General features: G+C 36.2%; 1 protein-coding gene across 8 annotated transcripts in view; it reads right to left on the minus strand.

Moving 5' to 3' along the window:
- Positions 1-18,827, minus strand: part of AFF4 (AF4/FMR2 family member 4) — a 72,598-nt gene that overhangs the window by 26,205 nt on the left and 27,566 nt on the right. For 6 of the 8 annotated variants that reach the window (XM_039351154.1, XM_039351137.1, XM_039351145.1 and 3 more), the window contains 9 exons: positions 15,453-16,244; positions 13,865-13,909; positions 12,102-12,188; positions 8,029-8,065; positions 6,626-6,674; positions 5,479-5,499; positions 4,769-4,823; positions 2,583-2,620; positions 1,731-1,893 (listed from right to left, as the gene is read on the minus strand). In XM_039351154.1, coding sequence (XP_039207088.1) covers positions 1,731-1,893; positions 2,583-2,620; positions 4,769-4,823; positions 5,479-5,499; positions 6,626-6,674; positions 8,029-8,065; positions 12,102-12,188; positions 13,865-13,909; positions 15,453-16,244 — 1,287 coding nt within the window. Of the gene's footprint in view, positions 1-1,730; positions 1,894-2,582; positions 2,621-4,768; positions 4,824-5,478; positions 5,500-6,625; positions 6,675-8,028; positions 8,066-12,101; positions 12,189-13,864; positions 13,910-15,452; positions 16,245-17,049; positions 17,179-18,696; positions 18,744-18,827 lie in introns of those variants that run through there. The other 2 variants (XM_039351164.1, XM_039351199.1) reach the window with 2 other exon arrangements.

The following is an 18,827-nucleotide window of genomic DNA, read 5'->3' on the forward strand; positions in this document are numbered from 1 at the left end:
AAGAGAGCTGTTCCTAGGAGCTCAGCTAGCACAGAACAGAAGCTTCACTATGCAATTTGGATATCTAGTTTCTTGTCAGAGTCAACCCTGACTAAAGGTAGTCCTTGACGTACGACCGCAATTGAGCCCAAAATTTCTGTTGCTAAGCGAGACAGTTCGGTGAGTTTTGCCCCATTTTACAACCTTTCTTACCACAGTTGTTAAGTGAATCACTGCAGTTGCTAAGTTAGAAACATGGCTGTAAAGTGAATCTGGCTTCCCCACCAACTGCTTGTGAGAAGGTCACAAAAGGGGATCACATGATCCCGGGACACTGCAATTGTCATAAATATGCCAGTCAGTTGCCAAGCATCTGAATGTTGATCATGTGACCATAGGGCTATGAAATGGTTGTTAAGTGTAAAGACAGTCATAAGTCACTTTTTTTCAGTGCCATGGTAACTCTGAACGATCATTAAATGAGCTGTCGTAAGCTGAGGACTACCTATATTTGTTGTTTATTGTTTTGACATTTGCTTTGTTACTCATAATACATTTTTTTTTAGAATATAACATTTTCAGCAGCTTGGATATTCATTATAACCATTAGCACATTTTAAACAAACAAGCAACGAGGCAATCATTCTGAAGAATGGAAAAGGAAAAACATTTTTCCTCTCCTTCATTTTGGGTTATCCCTGTGCCATAATACTACAAGGAGGACATTTTTAAATCATCAAGGTGTGCGCATGTGCACACAACCATTTTACTCCACTCTCCCTCCAGAAGATACAACTGTTGTTTGATCAGATCAATGCCATCTATATCCCACAACCTTATTTCCTTCTTTATAACTGTCAATGTAACTTTTTGTACAATGTAACTTTTTGTACTCGACCCCTGACCCATAACTGGAACCAGAATTTCCATGGCTAAACAAGGCGATTATTAAGTGAATCGTGTCTGATGTTATGACCTTTTCTGTCACATTTGCTAAGTGAATCACTGCCGTTGTGAAGTGAATTGCATGGCTGTTAAACAAATCAGCTTCCTTCATTGACTTTCCTTGTCAGAAGCCAACTGGAAAGTCTCAAATGGTGATCACATGACCCCAGGGAGCTGCAACAGTCATAAATACACAACAGTTGCCAAACACCCAAATTTTGATCATGTGACCGTAGAAATGCTGTGACGGTCATAAGTGCAGTCATAAGTCATATTTTTTTCAGAGCTGTGGTAACTTTGAACAAATTGTTTCAGTGAAGGACTACTTGTATCTTAAGTGTAAAGTTAATCAAGTCACCCACAAATTCCTGCCTTTGGTGTTTGTTGTGAATTTGGGGATTCCATTTCCATGAACCAGAAGAGCTCCTCTAGCTTTCTCAATATACAAATGTTAATTTACAGGTTAAGATTTGGCAAAATTTAAAAGGTAATCAGAACAAATTGAATAATACATTTACTTCTGCAAACTTTGGAAATTCTGAGAGTAAATAGAAATCACCAGTAGCTTTTTGATTTTAAGCTAAATAGGCATCAGACAATGTGTGCTGTTAGAAAGAAGGATGTTATACACCCTGAGCTAGGCAGGTTTTGATTGAAAAAAAGATCATCTGTATAAAGTAATTAATGGATTCAGTAAACCTGTAACATAAAGAGTTATTGCTGTTTATTAAAGTACCTGAGGACAATTAATGTCATGATTGCTAGCCATAACACTATTTGAAAGGCAGAGGGGGAAAAAAAATTACCTCAGGAGATGCACTTTGAGAAGGCTCATTTGCCTCGCTGTCACTGGAACTACTTTCACTTTCCGAGTCTGAACCTGAACTGCTTTCAGAACCGCTATGGCTACTTGAGTCATCCCTAGAATTATCTGCTCCTTCACTTGTATGCTGGGAAGGTTCAGAATTACTAAAAGAGGAAAAAAAGAATGAAGAACAAAGGTTGAGAGGTTTTAAAATCTTAAAATATTATCCATAGCTTTTTTAAAAAGTTTTTTATTTATAATACAGTTAAAAAAAAACATTGGACATGATGTAACATTCCAGTATAAACATTTCTATCCAATTATTTCTCTTCTTACATTTAGTTCTTTATCTCTATAAATACATATGTATTATTTATAAAATACTTAATTCATTTCTCTATTTGCTGGCCTAAGATTATATAACGTTAATCTGTAACACCAACAGTCCTCCTCGATTCCCACCAATAGTAAAATTTGTCCCAGATTTCAAACTATTCTGATCCACTCTTATCCTTCAGTTCCATCGTAAGCCTGTCCATTTCAGCGCAAGATAGTATTTTATATAGTAACTCTTCCTCTGTGGGAGTTTCTTTGTTCTTCCATTTTTGTGCAAATGCCAGTCTAGCAGCAGTCAAGATGTGCAACATCAAATAGACTGTCCCCTTGTCATATTTCTCTATGGTTATGCCCAATATTATTCATAGCTTGAAGAGCAAGTAACCAAACAACTATTTGCAGATAAAGTTCCACTGCCTCTCTGTTTCAAACACAATTCTCAAAAGTAGATTACATGCAACTACTATGCATATTACTTTACTATAACTGCATACTGCCAGATACTATATCTACCTACCTTCCGGGTGTACCTCTTGGTACTGTCTTATCAAAATCCTGTAAGTAAAGAAAAAATGTGGATTAGCACTGACTAATCCGCTAATCTGTTACCATTATTACGGTAATAATAGCTTTGTTAGTGTTTTATGACATGGATAAAGATGAATCATCTGTATAAATGAAAACTTAAGGAAAACAATCTGAAATTAGATTGTCAACTCATAGTCTACATACTGCTTCACACTTTGCATGAATAGATATATCATAGATTTGTTCATTTTTTCTCTCAAAATAACCCAACGTTTCTTCCTATGACTGGTACCTGAAGTAAATACACTTATGTGCACAATCACAGTGTTGGTTTTCAATTTTTAAAGTTTTACTTGAAATGAAATAAATGACAGAAAACAGTGTAATGTTTCTAACTGAGGTAATTCATCTGCCATGAAACCTCCCACTGACTTTCTTTTTGTAACACTTGATTGAACATTTTCTCCAGGTTTTTTATAGTGCCCATTATTTTTCACTAGTGATATAGTTTATTACATTTTTTTGTCCTGCCAGGTCTATGCAATGTTTTTGATTCTGTTAGGAAGAAGTCCTTTCCTAAGAGTCTAGGGGTATGAACACAGCACCTATTTGGGACCTACTAAAGCAGAGACATCTGTTTATATGATTGGGCAGGAAGTCTCCCTACAGCAAATCAATCTTTCTGGATAAGGACAAAGCTGTTTTAATGCACTGGACAGGGATTGAATTAATGCTCCCACGCTCACAACAGAACCTAAAGCACTGCACAGCCCTACTACTTCTAATTTATTCTTGAATTCAAGAGGGAAAGGTTTTTAATAAATGCTTTAATCAGTACAGGTGGTTCTTGATTTACGACAACTGAGCCCAAAATTTCTGTTGGTAAGCAAGACACTTGTTAAATTTTATGACTTTTCTTGTCACAGTTATTAAGTGAATCACTGCAGTTGATAAGTTAGTAATCTGGTTCTTAAGTGAATCTGGCTTCCCCACTGACTTTGTCAAAAGGTCACAATTGGACCATGTGGAACCTGTAACCATCATAAATATGAATCAGTTGCTAAGCATCTGAATTTTGATCATGTGACCGTGGGGCTACTGCAATAGTCATAAGTTTGAAAAGTGGTCATAAGTCGCTTTTTTCCCCAATATGTTGTAACTTCATGTTGTAAGTTGAGAACTACCTGTAGTGGACAACTTTCTCTGGCTAGAGGTATACTTTACTATACAGGTAACCCTGGGACAATAGCGCTAAACAAAGTGACTTATGAACTGTCCTCAAAAGTTACAACCGACATACTACCCCTGCGATATGATCACAATTTGGATGCTTGGCAACTGGTTCACACATATGACAGTTGCAGCACCCCATGGTCATGACTTGCAACCTTCCTCCAGCTTGCAGCATCCCAGAATCCTGGACTTGTCGTTTGCGACTTTCCGAGGGAGCTTCTGACAAGCAAAGTTAACGGGGTAGCCAGATTTGCTTGACAACTGCTTAATTCTCTTAAAAACAGTGGCAAAAAAGTTTGTAGATGGGGCACAACTCACTTAACACGGATTTGTTTAGCAATGGATATTTTGGGCTCAACAAGTGGTTGTAAGTCGAGGACGATCTGCCCATGTTTTCACCATGTCCAAGTTAAGAGTACACTAATGTATTTTACATGGGATTGCCCTAGAACAGGGATAGGCAATCTTTGCTCTTTTATGACTCGTGGACTTCAACTCTCAGAATTTCTGAGCCAGCCAAGCTGGGAGTTGAAGTCCACGAGTCATAAAAGAGCCAAGGTTGCCTACCCCTGCCCTAGAAGGTGAATACCATAAAAGACTTGAATACCAACACAGAGGAGTGTAGTCCCATTTCAAGGATTTGCCACTAAGGACATGGCTGGGAAACCACATGGCAGCTTTTTCAACTGAGGCATGGAAGTGAGCCTGACAGCTTCACTATCTTTTTTTTTAATAAATAATGAATTTATTATTTAAGTAGGCTTTCCTAGAGCAGGTTTTAATTGTGCTGTAATTTAAAACTGTGCTTTAAATTTGTTTTTATTTTTGTCTTGCCTTGGATTAATTTCATTTTTGTATTTATATTAAGTATTTTGATTATGTCACAAGGCTGTTCAATTTGGGAGTAAAAAAGGCAGAACCAAAATTAATAGTAATAATAACCTGTTCACCATCACTGTCTTCACTGCTGCTGAGTTTCAAATCATTTATCAGAACACTGGGGGGGGGGGGGGAGAGAGAGATGGAAGAAACAATTTTGTTAAAAATATCATCAGATACACCATATCGTGATAATGTCTATTTTCCTTTATTATTAAACTGAAATACTACTCCAAGTAAGGACTTACAATGCTACCAAAGCCCAATAGTTATTCTGAAAATGCAAGCATTAATTGTAAAAAATCGTATCTCAAAAAACAACATGGAACTAGCACTAACAAAGTTCAAACTATGTTGCAATCATATCTAGATGCTGCAATATCTAACCAAAATTTAAAAATCAGTCAATATTAAACCATAAACAATTGATCAGACTGTAATAATTGTTTCAACAATTATAATATAAGTAACTAGCATCACTGAGGCTATAGATAATAATTTTACAAATGATCCCAAGAAAAACTGATGTAGTAGATAGCAAGCTAAAACCTATTTTTAGATTTACAATGTAGGAACTGTTATAACTTTTTAACTGAATTAAAAGCTATTAACTCATATTTCATTTTTTCATGCCTTACTTTGAATATTCAAGACCTGGGTTTTGAATGCTTTACATATAATTAAATCTGAACAAAATATTCATTTTTTTAAAAAAAATTAAGACGTTACATAAAATGATAAACCATACCACGATAACAAACGTAATATCTTACTTTGTCTGGTTTGATTCACATCTGGAACAGAAACAGAAATTGGGTTAAACATTTTCAAGCTAAAAGACTTCAAAGTAAAAATTAAACTTAGATTGAATGATATTTTATTTATATTCAGACTTGACTTTTACACATATAGCAGAAAAGACCCTAAAGGTAAAGAAATGGATTGTAACTACTACAGACTGCATAGGAGGTATATGAGTTTCAAACTCTTAATACAAGACACCAGTTACCTGGTTTATTCTCATAAGTTCTATGTGGCATGGACAATCAGAAGCAGTATTTGAGAATATTTCTAAATAATCTCAGGGATGAACAAGAGATGTTTGTCTCTACAAACAAGTACGGTTTTAGTAGGACCCTGAAACCTGCTCAACATATTTATGTGGTAAGGGCTCTTCTGTTCAAGCTGGGGAAAAATGGAATCATCCCTGCAACTGCACTGCACTTACAGTAATGCTATAAGCTATAAAAACAACCCTGGAGAAGAAGTCTGAGATTGCCGTTTAAATGTTGAACCATAAAGTATTCAAACTGTCAGTCTGTCCAGCAGGCATGTCAAACTCACGACGTCACGGAGCTTTTTCACCATTGCTGGCAATAGGGTGGGCGTGGCTCCGGTATGATAAAACCGGCCTGTGGGCCGGCAGGTTGACACCCCTGGTCTAAAGTAAAAATAGGAAACATCAGCTCTACAGTTGTTTGGATTGCCAAACCATTGGGAAGCCTCAATTCTAGAATGTCCTTGATCTCACATACAAGGCTAGAAAATTCAGTAAGACTAGTAAGGCCAATAACTCAAAACAGATGGCAACATCTGATTGATTTAGTCTGGACTTGGAAGCTAAGAAAGAATGGACCTGGATAGTACTTAAGTGGTGGACTCCCAGCAAACATCAGGGCAATAGGCTGGACTGGAAATCAAAAACATCCTATTCCAAACATTTCTATATTGCTGCCAAGTAAACCGGACATATCTTTACAATAAAAAAAATATTAAATAAAATAAAAATTATGGAAACCTAGGCCCACAGTCATTTCCTATTCTCTAGGACGGACTCTCAGGTATCTTGAAGAGGTATTTGTATAAAATACAACCAGGGCTAATTGGTTTATATTCACTCAGAATTATAGCCATACTTACGACTTAGACTGGTGGCCATTAGATGTTTTCAGTGAAGGATTGTATCTTTCTGAGCAGAAGAGAATATAATGGCTTAAAAATGAACTCTGAAAACACATGCACTAACCAAATTATACCTTTACAGACTATAATGGCTCAGATTGATGTTGCAAGATTGGACAAGTTTATTATTTCAGAAAAAAAACTTTGTAAATGGATGGTCTGCTTATTTCAGACCATGAAAAGCGAGTGCTGCTTCAGGGAGAATGAAGGGACACTTTTGTAACAACCATCATTTGTTCAGGATTTCAATATAAGCAAAATACAGTACAGGTAGTCCTCGACTTACAACAGTCATTTAGTGACTATTCAAAGTTATGACATCACTGAAAAAAGTGACTTATGACCATTTTTCACACGACCACTGTAGCATCCCCAGGGTCATAGGATCAAAATTCAAATGCTTGGTTGCTGAACTCATATTTATGACAATTGCAGTGTCCAGAGGTCATGTGATCACTTTTTGCAACCTTTTTACAAGTAAAGTCAATAGGGAAACCGGTTTCACTTAACAATCATTTACTAATTTGCCAACTACAGTGATTCACTTAACAACTGTGGCAATAAAAGTCATAAAATGGGGCAAAACTCACTTAACAAATGTTTCACTTAGTAACGGAAATTTTGGGCTCAATTGTAGTCGTAAGTTGAGGACTACCTGTACATTCAAGCTCACTATATTAGCAAAATGTTAGATACATTTTAAATGTTAAATATGGCATGGCATGATGAGGAATAAAGAAAGAAGTCAAGATGTTTGCGAGCCCTAACACTCAACAGCACACCTATATACATGAAGTAGATCAGTCATCAAAGTTATAGAAAAATAGTTTGATATTTCAAACTGCATGCAGCAATACTAGTCAGAATGCTATTTTTGACAACAATCGTTTTTTTAAAAGATTTTTTTTTTTAAATTGGAATCACCCCAGTGGCAAAAAATAAAAGAACAGGAAAATTATCTCAAAAGGTCTGGCATAGACATCGCCTGTTTTCAATTCTGTCTCAGTTAGAGAAGCAAGAAGACAGCATATTTGTGGATATTATAGGATTCATGAATCACTTCTATAGCTTCAAATATCTATCAGACTCAAAACATATCATGAAAAAAATCTCAAATTTAGCTATAGAGCAAATGTAAGGAAATACAAAATTAATTGTAAGATGTCAAATGTTCTAATCTTAAGTCCTACTAAACAAGCAAGTATACAACCATGACTGGAAGAATGCACGAGCAACGTGATTCAGTTCTTTCACCCAATGAAAGTCCCACTAGATCAGTGTTAAAATGTTTATTTATATAAAAAAAGCCTTCCAAAGGAAATCTGAATTTAAAACATCAAAATTCAATACAATGTACTTACTTTGATCCCCAGTGCCCAAGTTAGATTGCTGAGTTTCCTGTAATAAACAGAAAAAGTTCGGTTATTAACAAAATATATTAAGAGGAAAAGCTAAAGCTACCAAATATTATGCACCTTTTACATTTGGCAGTCCTGTGTGTAATTTAAGTAAACATAAAAGCAAATTTTGCATATGAAAAAGTACAGGTAATCCTTGACTTACAGTGGCACTTAAGACCAGAGTTTCTGTTGCTAATCCCAATCCTTGCAGTCTTGATTGCCATTATTAACCAAAGCCCAAGGTTGTTAGGCAAGGCAACTTCCTGCTGGCTTCCAAAAATCAAAGTCAGTGAAGAAGCTGACAGGAAGTTGCAAGTTCCATGCCAGTGAGCAAGTAAGTGGCTGCTGCCAGGTAGGGGTAGGGTGCGCAAGGATATATGTGAGAGGCCTACATGGGTCAGGATGGGTGTGTAAGAGCTGTATCATGAGTTGTAGAAGGTGTGCAGGGATGCAGGTTGGCGAGTGTTTGGTGTGGATTGGAGAGCGTGCACGTTGGGGAAAGTGGGTGAGGATGCAACGTATGTCAGAGAAGGTGTGCAAGTGGCCAACATGAGCACAAAAGGGCTGGGGGGAGGGGAGGGGGGAAGACTTACCTCGGTGATTTGTGACCTTTCCTGTTGGCTTCCCCACTGACTTTCTGGGGAAGCCAGCAAGGAAGATTGCAAATGGCAATCACATGATCACAGAGTGCTGTAACCGCTCATAAGTGTGAACCAGTTGCCAAGTGTTTAGATTTCAGTCACAGGATCATGGGAATGCTGGGATGGGTGGAACTCCAAGAACTGATGGTAACCACTATTTGTTCAGCACCCTCATAACTTTGAACAGTTGCTAACCAACTGATTGTAAGTCAAGGAATAACAATAACAATAATAATAAAGTTGGAAGGGTCCTTCGAGGTCATCAAGTCCAACCCCTTGCTCAGGGAGGTAACCCTATACCATTTCAGACAAATGGCTGCCCTTAAAATACAGCCCTGCATTTATCCCTACCTCAAATATCAAAATTAGGATCAGATGCACCAGATCAGATGCAGATGATTACAGCATTTTTAGAGGAGATCTGAGAGAAACCTGTCTTATTTAAATTTTAGATATTTAGTTTGATTTTTCCTTTTTTATTGATATGTGTGGTATCATCATGCCTACATCAAACAAACTCTCTGAGGTCTTCAGAAAGAAGGTTAGAGATGACAATGAGTTTGAAGTGATTTAAAAAGATTGCCAAACAACTGGACATAAATCATTCTACTATCCAGAAGGTCATCTACAAATGTGGAAAATTTCAAACAACTGCCAACTTGCTCAGGGCAAGCTATTCCAGCACATCAAGTTCAAGAGCAGCATGCAAGATGCTGAAAGAAATCTCTAAAAATTCCAGAATTCCACCCATGACTTACAAGTAACTCTAACTCCTATTGATGGCAAAGTGCATGAGTCTAGCTTTAGAAAGAATCTATACAAGTTAAATCTTTGCTGCCCAGAAAGAACATCAGGGCAAGGGTAAAGTTCACTCACCAACAACAAAGAAAAAGAACCAGGACTTTTGAAAGAATGTGCTCTAGAGCAGGGGTGTCAAACTGCCAGCCTACAGGCTGGATGCGTCACAAGAAAACCGCGCCCACCCCATTGCCGGCAATGCGGAAAATGTTCCGATAACGTCGCACGATGTCACATGACGTCGTGAGTTTGACATGTCTGCTCTAGACAGATGAGGCAAAAATACGAGATTTTGGTCACAATAACAGAAAACATGTTGGTAAAAACCAAAGCCAGTATTTCATCAGAAGAACCTGATAACCAACTATAAAGCAGGATAGGGGAAATGTAATGTAGAGTTGTTTTACTGTATCAAGGCCTGGACAACTCACTATCATAAGATCCACTATGAATTCTTCATTGCACCAAAGAGTGCTTGAAGATGATGTGAGGCCATCTGTCAGAAGATTGAAGCTCAACCTTGCAGTATGACAATGACCCTAAACATTCCAGTAAAACTATCAATGAATGGCTGGAGGAGAAAAAGGAGAGGAAATGGAGGGCTCTGGATTGACCAAGTCAAAGCTCAGATCTAAATCCCATCAAGATACTATGGGATGATTTCAAATGGGCTGTGCCTGCCAGAAGTCCCTCAAAACATTGCATGGCTGATAAAATTCCTCCCAGTCAATGTCAGAGACTGGTAGATCTATTATAAGAAATGCCTACTGAAGTTGCTTCTGCCAAAAGTGTACTTGCTTTTTCCACAGAATGTAATGGTAATGGTAATCTGTTATTTTTTTTGTTGAATAAATGATTGCAAGCTCATTTTTTCATAGTTCCTTTGTTCAATTATATCACCTTTCTGTTTATATGCTGTTTGAAGTTAAAACACTGATATATCCACATATTTTAAAAAAGAAAGAAACTGTACATGAGGTATATTTACCATTTCATGTGTCTGCAAATGTTAGTAATGTTTATAGTTGGAAACAATGACTTCCAAATGATTTTGTCAAAAAGAGATTATGCTGTTTCTGACTAATGCAAATACTGAATGAAAAAAAAAATAAATTTAAGTTCATTTTAGATAAAAACAGATAGTGGCTGCTGTAAAGATAAAAGGGAAAGATCTTCAGTAAGACTGGACCCTGTTTTAGAAACACTAGTTCGGTAGTTTTTAGATCTGGATATACTTCTACATTCTTAGATAATAACTGGCATCTAGTGTGCATTTGAACACCTTTAGCTGGAACTGCATGAAAATGCAGCTTCATCATTTTATCTTCTTAGGATTTCAAGATTATATTAATATATCATTGGTATCTCCATAAATATGGTTCAGAAAATTATAGCTAGCAAAGAACACAATTAGATGAATAATGTTGACATGTTATAGTGCCATTTCTTTACATAAATTCACAACTTTTGTGACCTTTTGTCACACTGAATGCTCCACAAAACAATTAATCTAGTAGTTATTATTAATTGGCTTTCTAACTCATTCCAGAAAATTCTCATATATGATTTCTGCTTCTAAAAACAAACACACATTGAAATATATTTGACTAAATGCTTTAATTCATTATTTCTTCCACTGAGTTATTAGTTGCTATTAAACACAGGCAAAATGTGTTATCTAGAAATGTCTGGGCAGGTGGTTTCTCATTTTGTCATTTTTCTATTCAATTTTTGACCAGAGAAACATTAAACTACATAAAAATCATTTTATGCTATAAAACATCTAGTATCTTCAGAAATTCTGCCTAACCCCAAATTATTAACTTACAATAAGCAAAGGAGGTGAAGAAGGGATAAATAAAAGGTATTTTAGGATCTGCAAATAGATGCCTAGGTAACCGGCTATAAATCTTCAAGTTTTGCCAAGCAGAAATTATTTGAAAATAGGAACATTTTTTTAAAGTTGTTGAACAAAAAAATTTATTGAGAAAAGAAACAGAAATAATTTCATGAGAAATTACCATAATTACAATATGGGACATATTTCATGTGCTCAGATATATAGGGTTTTCTTTTTTAGCATAAAACTACTAATTTCCAGTCTATTAGATTCTCTGATTCTGCCCAGTTCTACAACGATTTGTTAACAGATTATCACAGTTTTGAATATTTTTTCATTAGAATAAACTGTCACTAACATAGTACATGTCTGTTAGAAATCTAGCACTGCACCATTTACACTGGATTTTTTTATAGTACTAATAAGACTCTTTGAAGGCAATGAAATGTCATGTTAGAAAATGGCACAACTCAAGCTTCCAGACAGGATTCCAGTTATGAATAATTGATATGATTTAACGTGTAGATTATAGTAAAAAGATGTTTAACTACAGGTGAAATAATAGTATAAAAATGACATTAACATCAAAACAAGTACACAAGAAAGAGAAATTTCAAGGCCACAAAATAAGCAAAGTGTTGAATTGAAATAAAGAGATTCTGAAAATCATGCTTCAGAAAAGATTGTTTCCTCATCCCAGACTTATTTGACTTCTAACAACAGCTACTGTAATATTTATAGCATTATTCATTTACCTTTGTTGGAAATGGAAACTTTGAAGGTTCAGTTTTGCAGGGTGTGTGTATTGCAGTAAGTGGCGGTGGCCAAATATGGGTCATCTCCTGTTGTGAACGGAAACACAAAACATTAAAAAAAAATCATTCTGCTTCAATACAATACAATTTAACTATATACCTACAGAACACTATTCAGTGTCACTTGATCATGTTCTAGATGCATGGCTTGCTGGAGAATTCTGGGAATTGAAGTCCTCATATCTTAAACTTGTTAAGATTGAAAAACATTGTTCTAGATTCTAGAGCATACAATGGAAATTTGCCTTAATCTCTTCTTTCTTCTCCAATGATAATCACCCAACACCATCTTTCACCCCTCAACTCCCCAACTATGGTGTTATAATCAGAGAAGAATCTATTCTGCACATTTAAAAGTAGAGTAACTAAAATGCTGGGTGAAAAGTATATCTGGAAAATTCAATGAGTTGGGCTCATTTACCAATCAGTTCCATTTTTTGTCATCTGAGTCAATGACAATCTCTAGCTATTAGATTTATTGCCTAGATAAACTTGAGGGCAAATTGGTAAGATGGAAATACACTGGTATTTCCGTGTTTGAAAAATAGCTACAATTCATTCTAGACAGGGCCACATTCTTATCATGAAAATAAGTTATTAAATTTGTATGCTGATTCCCCAAAACTCTCAGCATCTCACAACAGCAAAGAAAGAAATTACTATACAGCCAATAAAACTTAAAAGATAAAAAAATGGCAAAGACAAATAAAGTGAGAGAATTCTTCTGCGAGAACTCACTAAAGGCTTAAGTAGTTTCAGTACAGCAGAATGCCTTTAATGTCAGCTGGTTTCTAAGTGTTTCTGGAATAATCTGACAATGATAATCCAATTCAGTTTTCTGACTGGATTTCTATCATTTGTTTATTGTCCCTTGATGATGACCTCAAAACCTTAATGCAGAATGCAACAGCTACAATTGGTACAATTAGATAGGATCAACATAACATTTTATTTAAAGACTACACTACCTGTCTATTCTCAATTCATTTCAAGATACTTGTGTTTATCTTTAAACACTTGAATTGCTTGGCAAACAAATATACAAAATATCACCTCTTCCTGTATCAATACTAAGATCATTAGGGGCAACTTTTCCCTGGATAATATTGTTTGTGTGTGTGTGTCTGTGTGTGCACACATGCGTGTGGGTAAGAGGTCATTGTCAATGACATCCATTCTTTGAATATTTTAGTTGCAAAAACGTGGCTGGCACTAACATTGCTACTTGGCACAAATCAAGAAACAATTTGTTTAGTAATTTTAAAATAATCAAGCATTATGTTAATTGCCTTTGAACTATTTTAATGAAGATTACCTTTGTCTTGTGTGTTCTTTTTCAATTGGAATTAGTATTTTTAGGTATAACTTAATGGCGCTATTATATCAGTGGCCTCATAAGTGATATGAATTCTGCTCATAAGAACCCTTAAGACATGCAGTGTTACTGTTTCTTTACCAGCTGCCAAAAATGCTCATTCAGGACCTAGAACTGACCTTTTCAGGATAAAGGAGAATTAATTAACATCATTAATATCTGTCCAATGAAATGCTTCTTGTGAATTTGGCTCTCTACTTTTATCTTAATGTATGAATATGCTTTTCTTTCATAATTTTTAAAATTATGCCTGAAACTCAAATAACTTTTAAGTAGTTTTTAAATAATTAAGCAAGTAAACAATAGCCAAAGTAAACATATAACTTACTTTTAGAATCTCATCCACACTGTTCATATCACCAGATGCTGAAGCCTATAAATCAATATTGAAAATTTACTGAACTACATGTCAACCTGTTAACATCTCCAAAACTTACAGCACTATCTAAAATGTCTTAACGTTTTCACACAGTACAGTCTTTGACTTACAACTATTTGCTTACTGACTGTTCGACATTACAACAGCACTGAAAAAAAGTCACTTCGGACTGCTCCCAATATTTATGACTGTCACTGCATCCCACAGTCATGTGATTAAAATTTAGGTGCTTGGCAACTGGGCACGTATTTATAATGGCTGCAGTTTTGGGGCCATGTGGCATTTGCCACTTTCCCAACAGGCTACTAAAAAGCAAGGTCAATGGGGGAAGCCAGATTCACTTCATAATCACACAATTCACTTAACAACTGCAGTGATTCACTTAACAACTGTGGGAAAAAAGGTCATAAAATCAGGCAGAACCAATTTAACAACTGCTGGTCCCAATTGTGGTTATAAGTCAAGGATTACTTGTAAAGAGCTATTGTTTTTGTGGGTTACAATGTATATAAATCTTATAAAGCAATTAGGTCTTCAACTCAATGAGGTACTTTCATCTGAGAACTGTGATCCTCCCCCAAGCATTAAAAATCTCACTAAAATTCACAATGGGCTGAATAAAGCCCACAGACATCTGCAGCTTTTACCAAACTATAATTCTTAATAAAAAGAGGCAAATGGTTAAATATATGACTGGAGAGCTCTCGTGTCATCCCTGCCCCTTGTCTTTTGGAATGATGCTCTTAGATCCAGAATGAAAAGCAAGTACTTTTAATTCATTGAAAAAATATTCTTTAATATGAAAATGTGCATGCTGTATTGTATAATTGAAAACAAGAATCATTTAATTTAAATGCACAGCATACTAAAAACTAATGATACCAGTTTTTCTGGGAGATTATCACTCCACACAGGAGATGGAACAAAAATGTAAACTGTATTTTTTAATCATTCATCATCATCATCATATAATAATAATAATGATGATGATGATGATGATGATGATAAAGTTGGAAGGGACCTTGGAGGTCATGTAGTCCAACCCCCTGCTCAGGCAGGAAATCCTATATCATTTCAGACAAATGGCTGTCCAGTTGACAGTCTTTTTATTTTAAATATAGAAGGTAGATACAGAATTTGGATCTGCTAGAATTTGGATTCAACTCACAGAACAAATAAGGAATTAGGATTAAGTCTTAGAATTTAGCTCATTTAATATACTGAGGTTGTCAAAATTAGCTGTTTGCATTTCAAATTATCAGAACGAAATATCAACACAACAAAAACACTGCTATGTACTACCAACTGACTAGTGCCTTAATGCTAAATTAAAAATAATATGCAGGACTGATGATCAGAATTAATATGCTAACAGTGATGGATTTGTTTTTACTTTTTATTATTTTAGTTTATTTAATGGACTTTATCTGAAAATGTGCATGCTGTACTTTCTTAGTAACTTTCTTAATGCTAGTTTATATTTACAGAATATCAGAGGTAACCATGGTTCTGACTCATTTTTAAAAAGACAACTTACCTCAATTGGTTGAGAAGGAATTTTCAGCTTTGTTAGATGTACTTTGCTACTAGGTTTCAGTTCATTCATATTGTTGCTATGAGTCTGGCTACTGTAGGGTTCAGAAGATAACTTTGGTTCCATTGATTCCTGACCATCCATAGGTCTTACATAGGCAGTAGGCTTCTGCAACATTGTACTTGACTTTGACATAAGTGAAGGAGGAAACGACTGGCTACCACTAGAAAAAGACGGTACACGGGAAGGTGAGTCCCAATTGGCATCTGGGTCTCGTGGAGATTTGGATCGCTGATGTTCTTTACCGTGATGATCATTTCCATGAGATCTGGAATGGCTGGAGTTCAGAGAAGAAACAACAGATGTTTTTCCAGGACTGGAAGAATGGGATTTTGAATGTTCTGATCCATGCTGGGTTTTTTTACGGCTACTGCTGCTTCCACCACTGCTATATGACTCACGATCATGCCTCTGTCCGCTATTGCTAGTGCTGTTGCCACTGTTGCGTTGACTACTATGTCCACCCTGTAAACCTGAGGATCGTTTCTGTGACTGGGAAGAAGTGCTAGGAGCTGGACCTACAGGCGTCCATTTGCTGCTCTGATGAGAGCCAGTACTGTGTCTCTGATCACCAAAGAAACTTTGGTTTGATTTGTCATCTGTTGCTGATGGAATTGTCGGTTTGGGAATTCTAACAAGTTTTTGGAGAGACTGGTCACCTATAAGATCCGTCATTTCATCATAGTTTCCAAGCATGCTTTGGATACGGCTAGACAATTTATCTTCTTTGCTGGTCTGTAAGAAGAATGAATAAAATGAATAAAAAAAGATGCATAATGTTACGGTATTAAAATATATAGTAATCATTTAAATTTTATATCAGATGAATTACTAAATGGTAATACACATTTGAAAATTATCTATATAATCCTTTTCAGCAGCCATCGGCATTTAAAGCAAAGTTATTTGAAAACCAATCCACCTGCCCAGAAAAAAACATGTAATTATTACCCAAAAATAACACCAAAATTCCTTTGATTTTTAAACTACACTTGTTGTCTAAAAAAGCTGGGTTCCTACCAAGTGTGCCATACCTAGTGAAACACACATGGGGGTGGAGATTGCAAAGACTTTATTTTGTGCAAAAAAAAAGGACAGGAGGCATCACTCTGTAGGCCTATGTAAAGGCTACTCCTTCAATAGTACAGTTTTTATAGTTATTTCTTCATAAACCCACCTTACGCCCATCCCTTTTAGGTCATCTTATCCGTGTTACCTGAGTTCAGCCAATATTGCTTAGCTAGCGTCAGCATTATCTAGCAGCAATCAGCACTTTTGTCCCTAATTTCCAGTGACAATTAGCACATTATACCATAATTACTACATTTTCCCAACGTCTTCTTTTCCCAAGCCATTGCCTTGTCCTATGATATGTTTGGTGTTTCATTTGAGCAAGCATTCTCAAGTATTTTTGCTTTTGTAAACATTCTTGACCATCCTTGCAGGTTACTAAGTATCAAGGCTTATATGCTTCTAAATTTTAGCTTCTTAATATAAGGATATTAGGGGAGGGGTCTTTTAGCCTTTCCATGACACTCACTGCAAACAGAGCTTTGTATTTTCAGCGATTAACTGGAAGAAGTGGTATAATTTTGAAAGACAGATTGCAGGTAAAACTGAAAGCAAAAGGTTTCTGGATGTGTGGGCCCTGAAAAACCAGCAAAGAAAGAGCTCTCTTCACTATGCATATTATTTGCAAACTATAATTTTCATCAAACTGAGTATGCGTATTAAAATAATTTTATTTCTGTAATAAAACTATTCAACATTTTAAACTCTTGTATCTAAAGTACACCATCTTTTCTAGCTTTTTTAAATGTGGTTTTTGTAAACATGCCTTTCTTTTAGGAAACTAAAAAAAAAATCATTTCAATCTTGCAAAATAAATTTAAGGCAGAAAACTGAAACCCTATTTTTAAAGAAATTGATAATCTGCCCTCCTAGCGGAACTGTCACTTATAACATATAAAGATCTTTGTTCACTTATAACATATAAAGATCTTTGTTGACTGACTGACTAAGCAAATGTACAGAAGAGGAAATCTCCCTTTCTAGAGATCTGTATCTCCCTTCTTTGAAATCAAGGCATGGCACAAACCATATAAGGCAAAAGAGGAGAACATTCTCAACACCGAAGGAAGGGTTACTTCCCAACAATCTTGTGGGCCTCCCAGTACTGCTATACATTCAGACCTATGTTTCTGGATGGGTTTATACAATGAGGGTGAAAATGGGAAGACATAGCATTCCAATTTCAACCCTGAAAGCAAAAAAAAAAAAAAAAAGGTTTTAAAAACATGCTGAATTTGTGCCACAATTTCAATCATGTGGGAGAGTCAGAGGTTTTAAAAATGGGAATGGAACATTCCACTTCCCATGATGCCTCCTTTTCCATTTTTGTTTGAAAATAATGGTAAATCGTGTCACTAAAATTTGACCATTTTGTAATGCAATGTTGGAAATCCTGGAATACCAGGCTGTAGATTAATATAGATCTCATAAAGCAGTGGTTCTCAACCTGTGGGTCGGGACCCCATTTGGGGTCGAACGACCATTTCACGGGGGTCGCCAAACAAGGCTGTCCGCCATTTTTTCCTCCTTTTCTTTGGCCACGCCCCTGGCACCCGGTGATGTATAAGTGGTTGGGGGTCACCACAACATGGGGAACTGTATTATGGGGTCGCGGCATTAGAAAGGTTGAGAACCACTGTCATAAAAAGAATGGAAAAAACAACAAATTGTCAATCTTTGCATAGAAGATTGCATTGTTCCAAAGGTGCTTTTTCAGTTCTGGCTGGGTGGTGGGGAATGGAAGGATTTATACTCCTCGCAGACAGCTGGTCATTTGCATTCTTTTAGAGAGTTGTTGAGGCCACCAGGAGGCTTATCTGTGTCACCTCAGGGTCACCTGAGTAGTGTAAATGGGCATGGAGCCTTCTTGGAACTGCAGAAAAGACTGTGTTGTAGACTGGACATAGATGATGTCGTATCCCTCCCCCTCTGTTGAGGGCTATTCAATTTTGACATAGATGGCCTCTTTGACCCCTCTTTCAAACCAGCGGTCCTCTCTGTCCAAAATGTGGACTTTGCAAGTGGGCAAACTTTTCCTTCCTACTGCTTTATTATTTCTCTCTATCTTTTAAAAATAACATTTAAATACTATTTAATATTGAAATACAAACAGTACCTTTAAATAAGGGGACAAGGACATATTCTCTACTCCCCTCTTTCAGTCTTAAAGAAAATGAAAGTACAAATGAAAATAACAGTTTATGCTTAAATAACGTATGCTCTCATGATCAGGAAGATAATTCAATT

The sequence above is a fragment of the Crotalus tigris genome, unplaced genomic scaffold (assembly GCF_016545835.1).
Source record: "Crotalus tigris isolate CLP2741 ecotype Arizona unplaced genomic scaffold, ASM1654583v1 scf7180000017568.12009008, whole genome shotgun sequence".
NCBI classification, from domain to species: domain Eukaryota; kingdom Metazoa; phylum Chordata; class Lepidosauria; order Squamata; family Viperidae; genus Crotalus; species Crotalus tigris.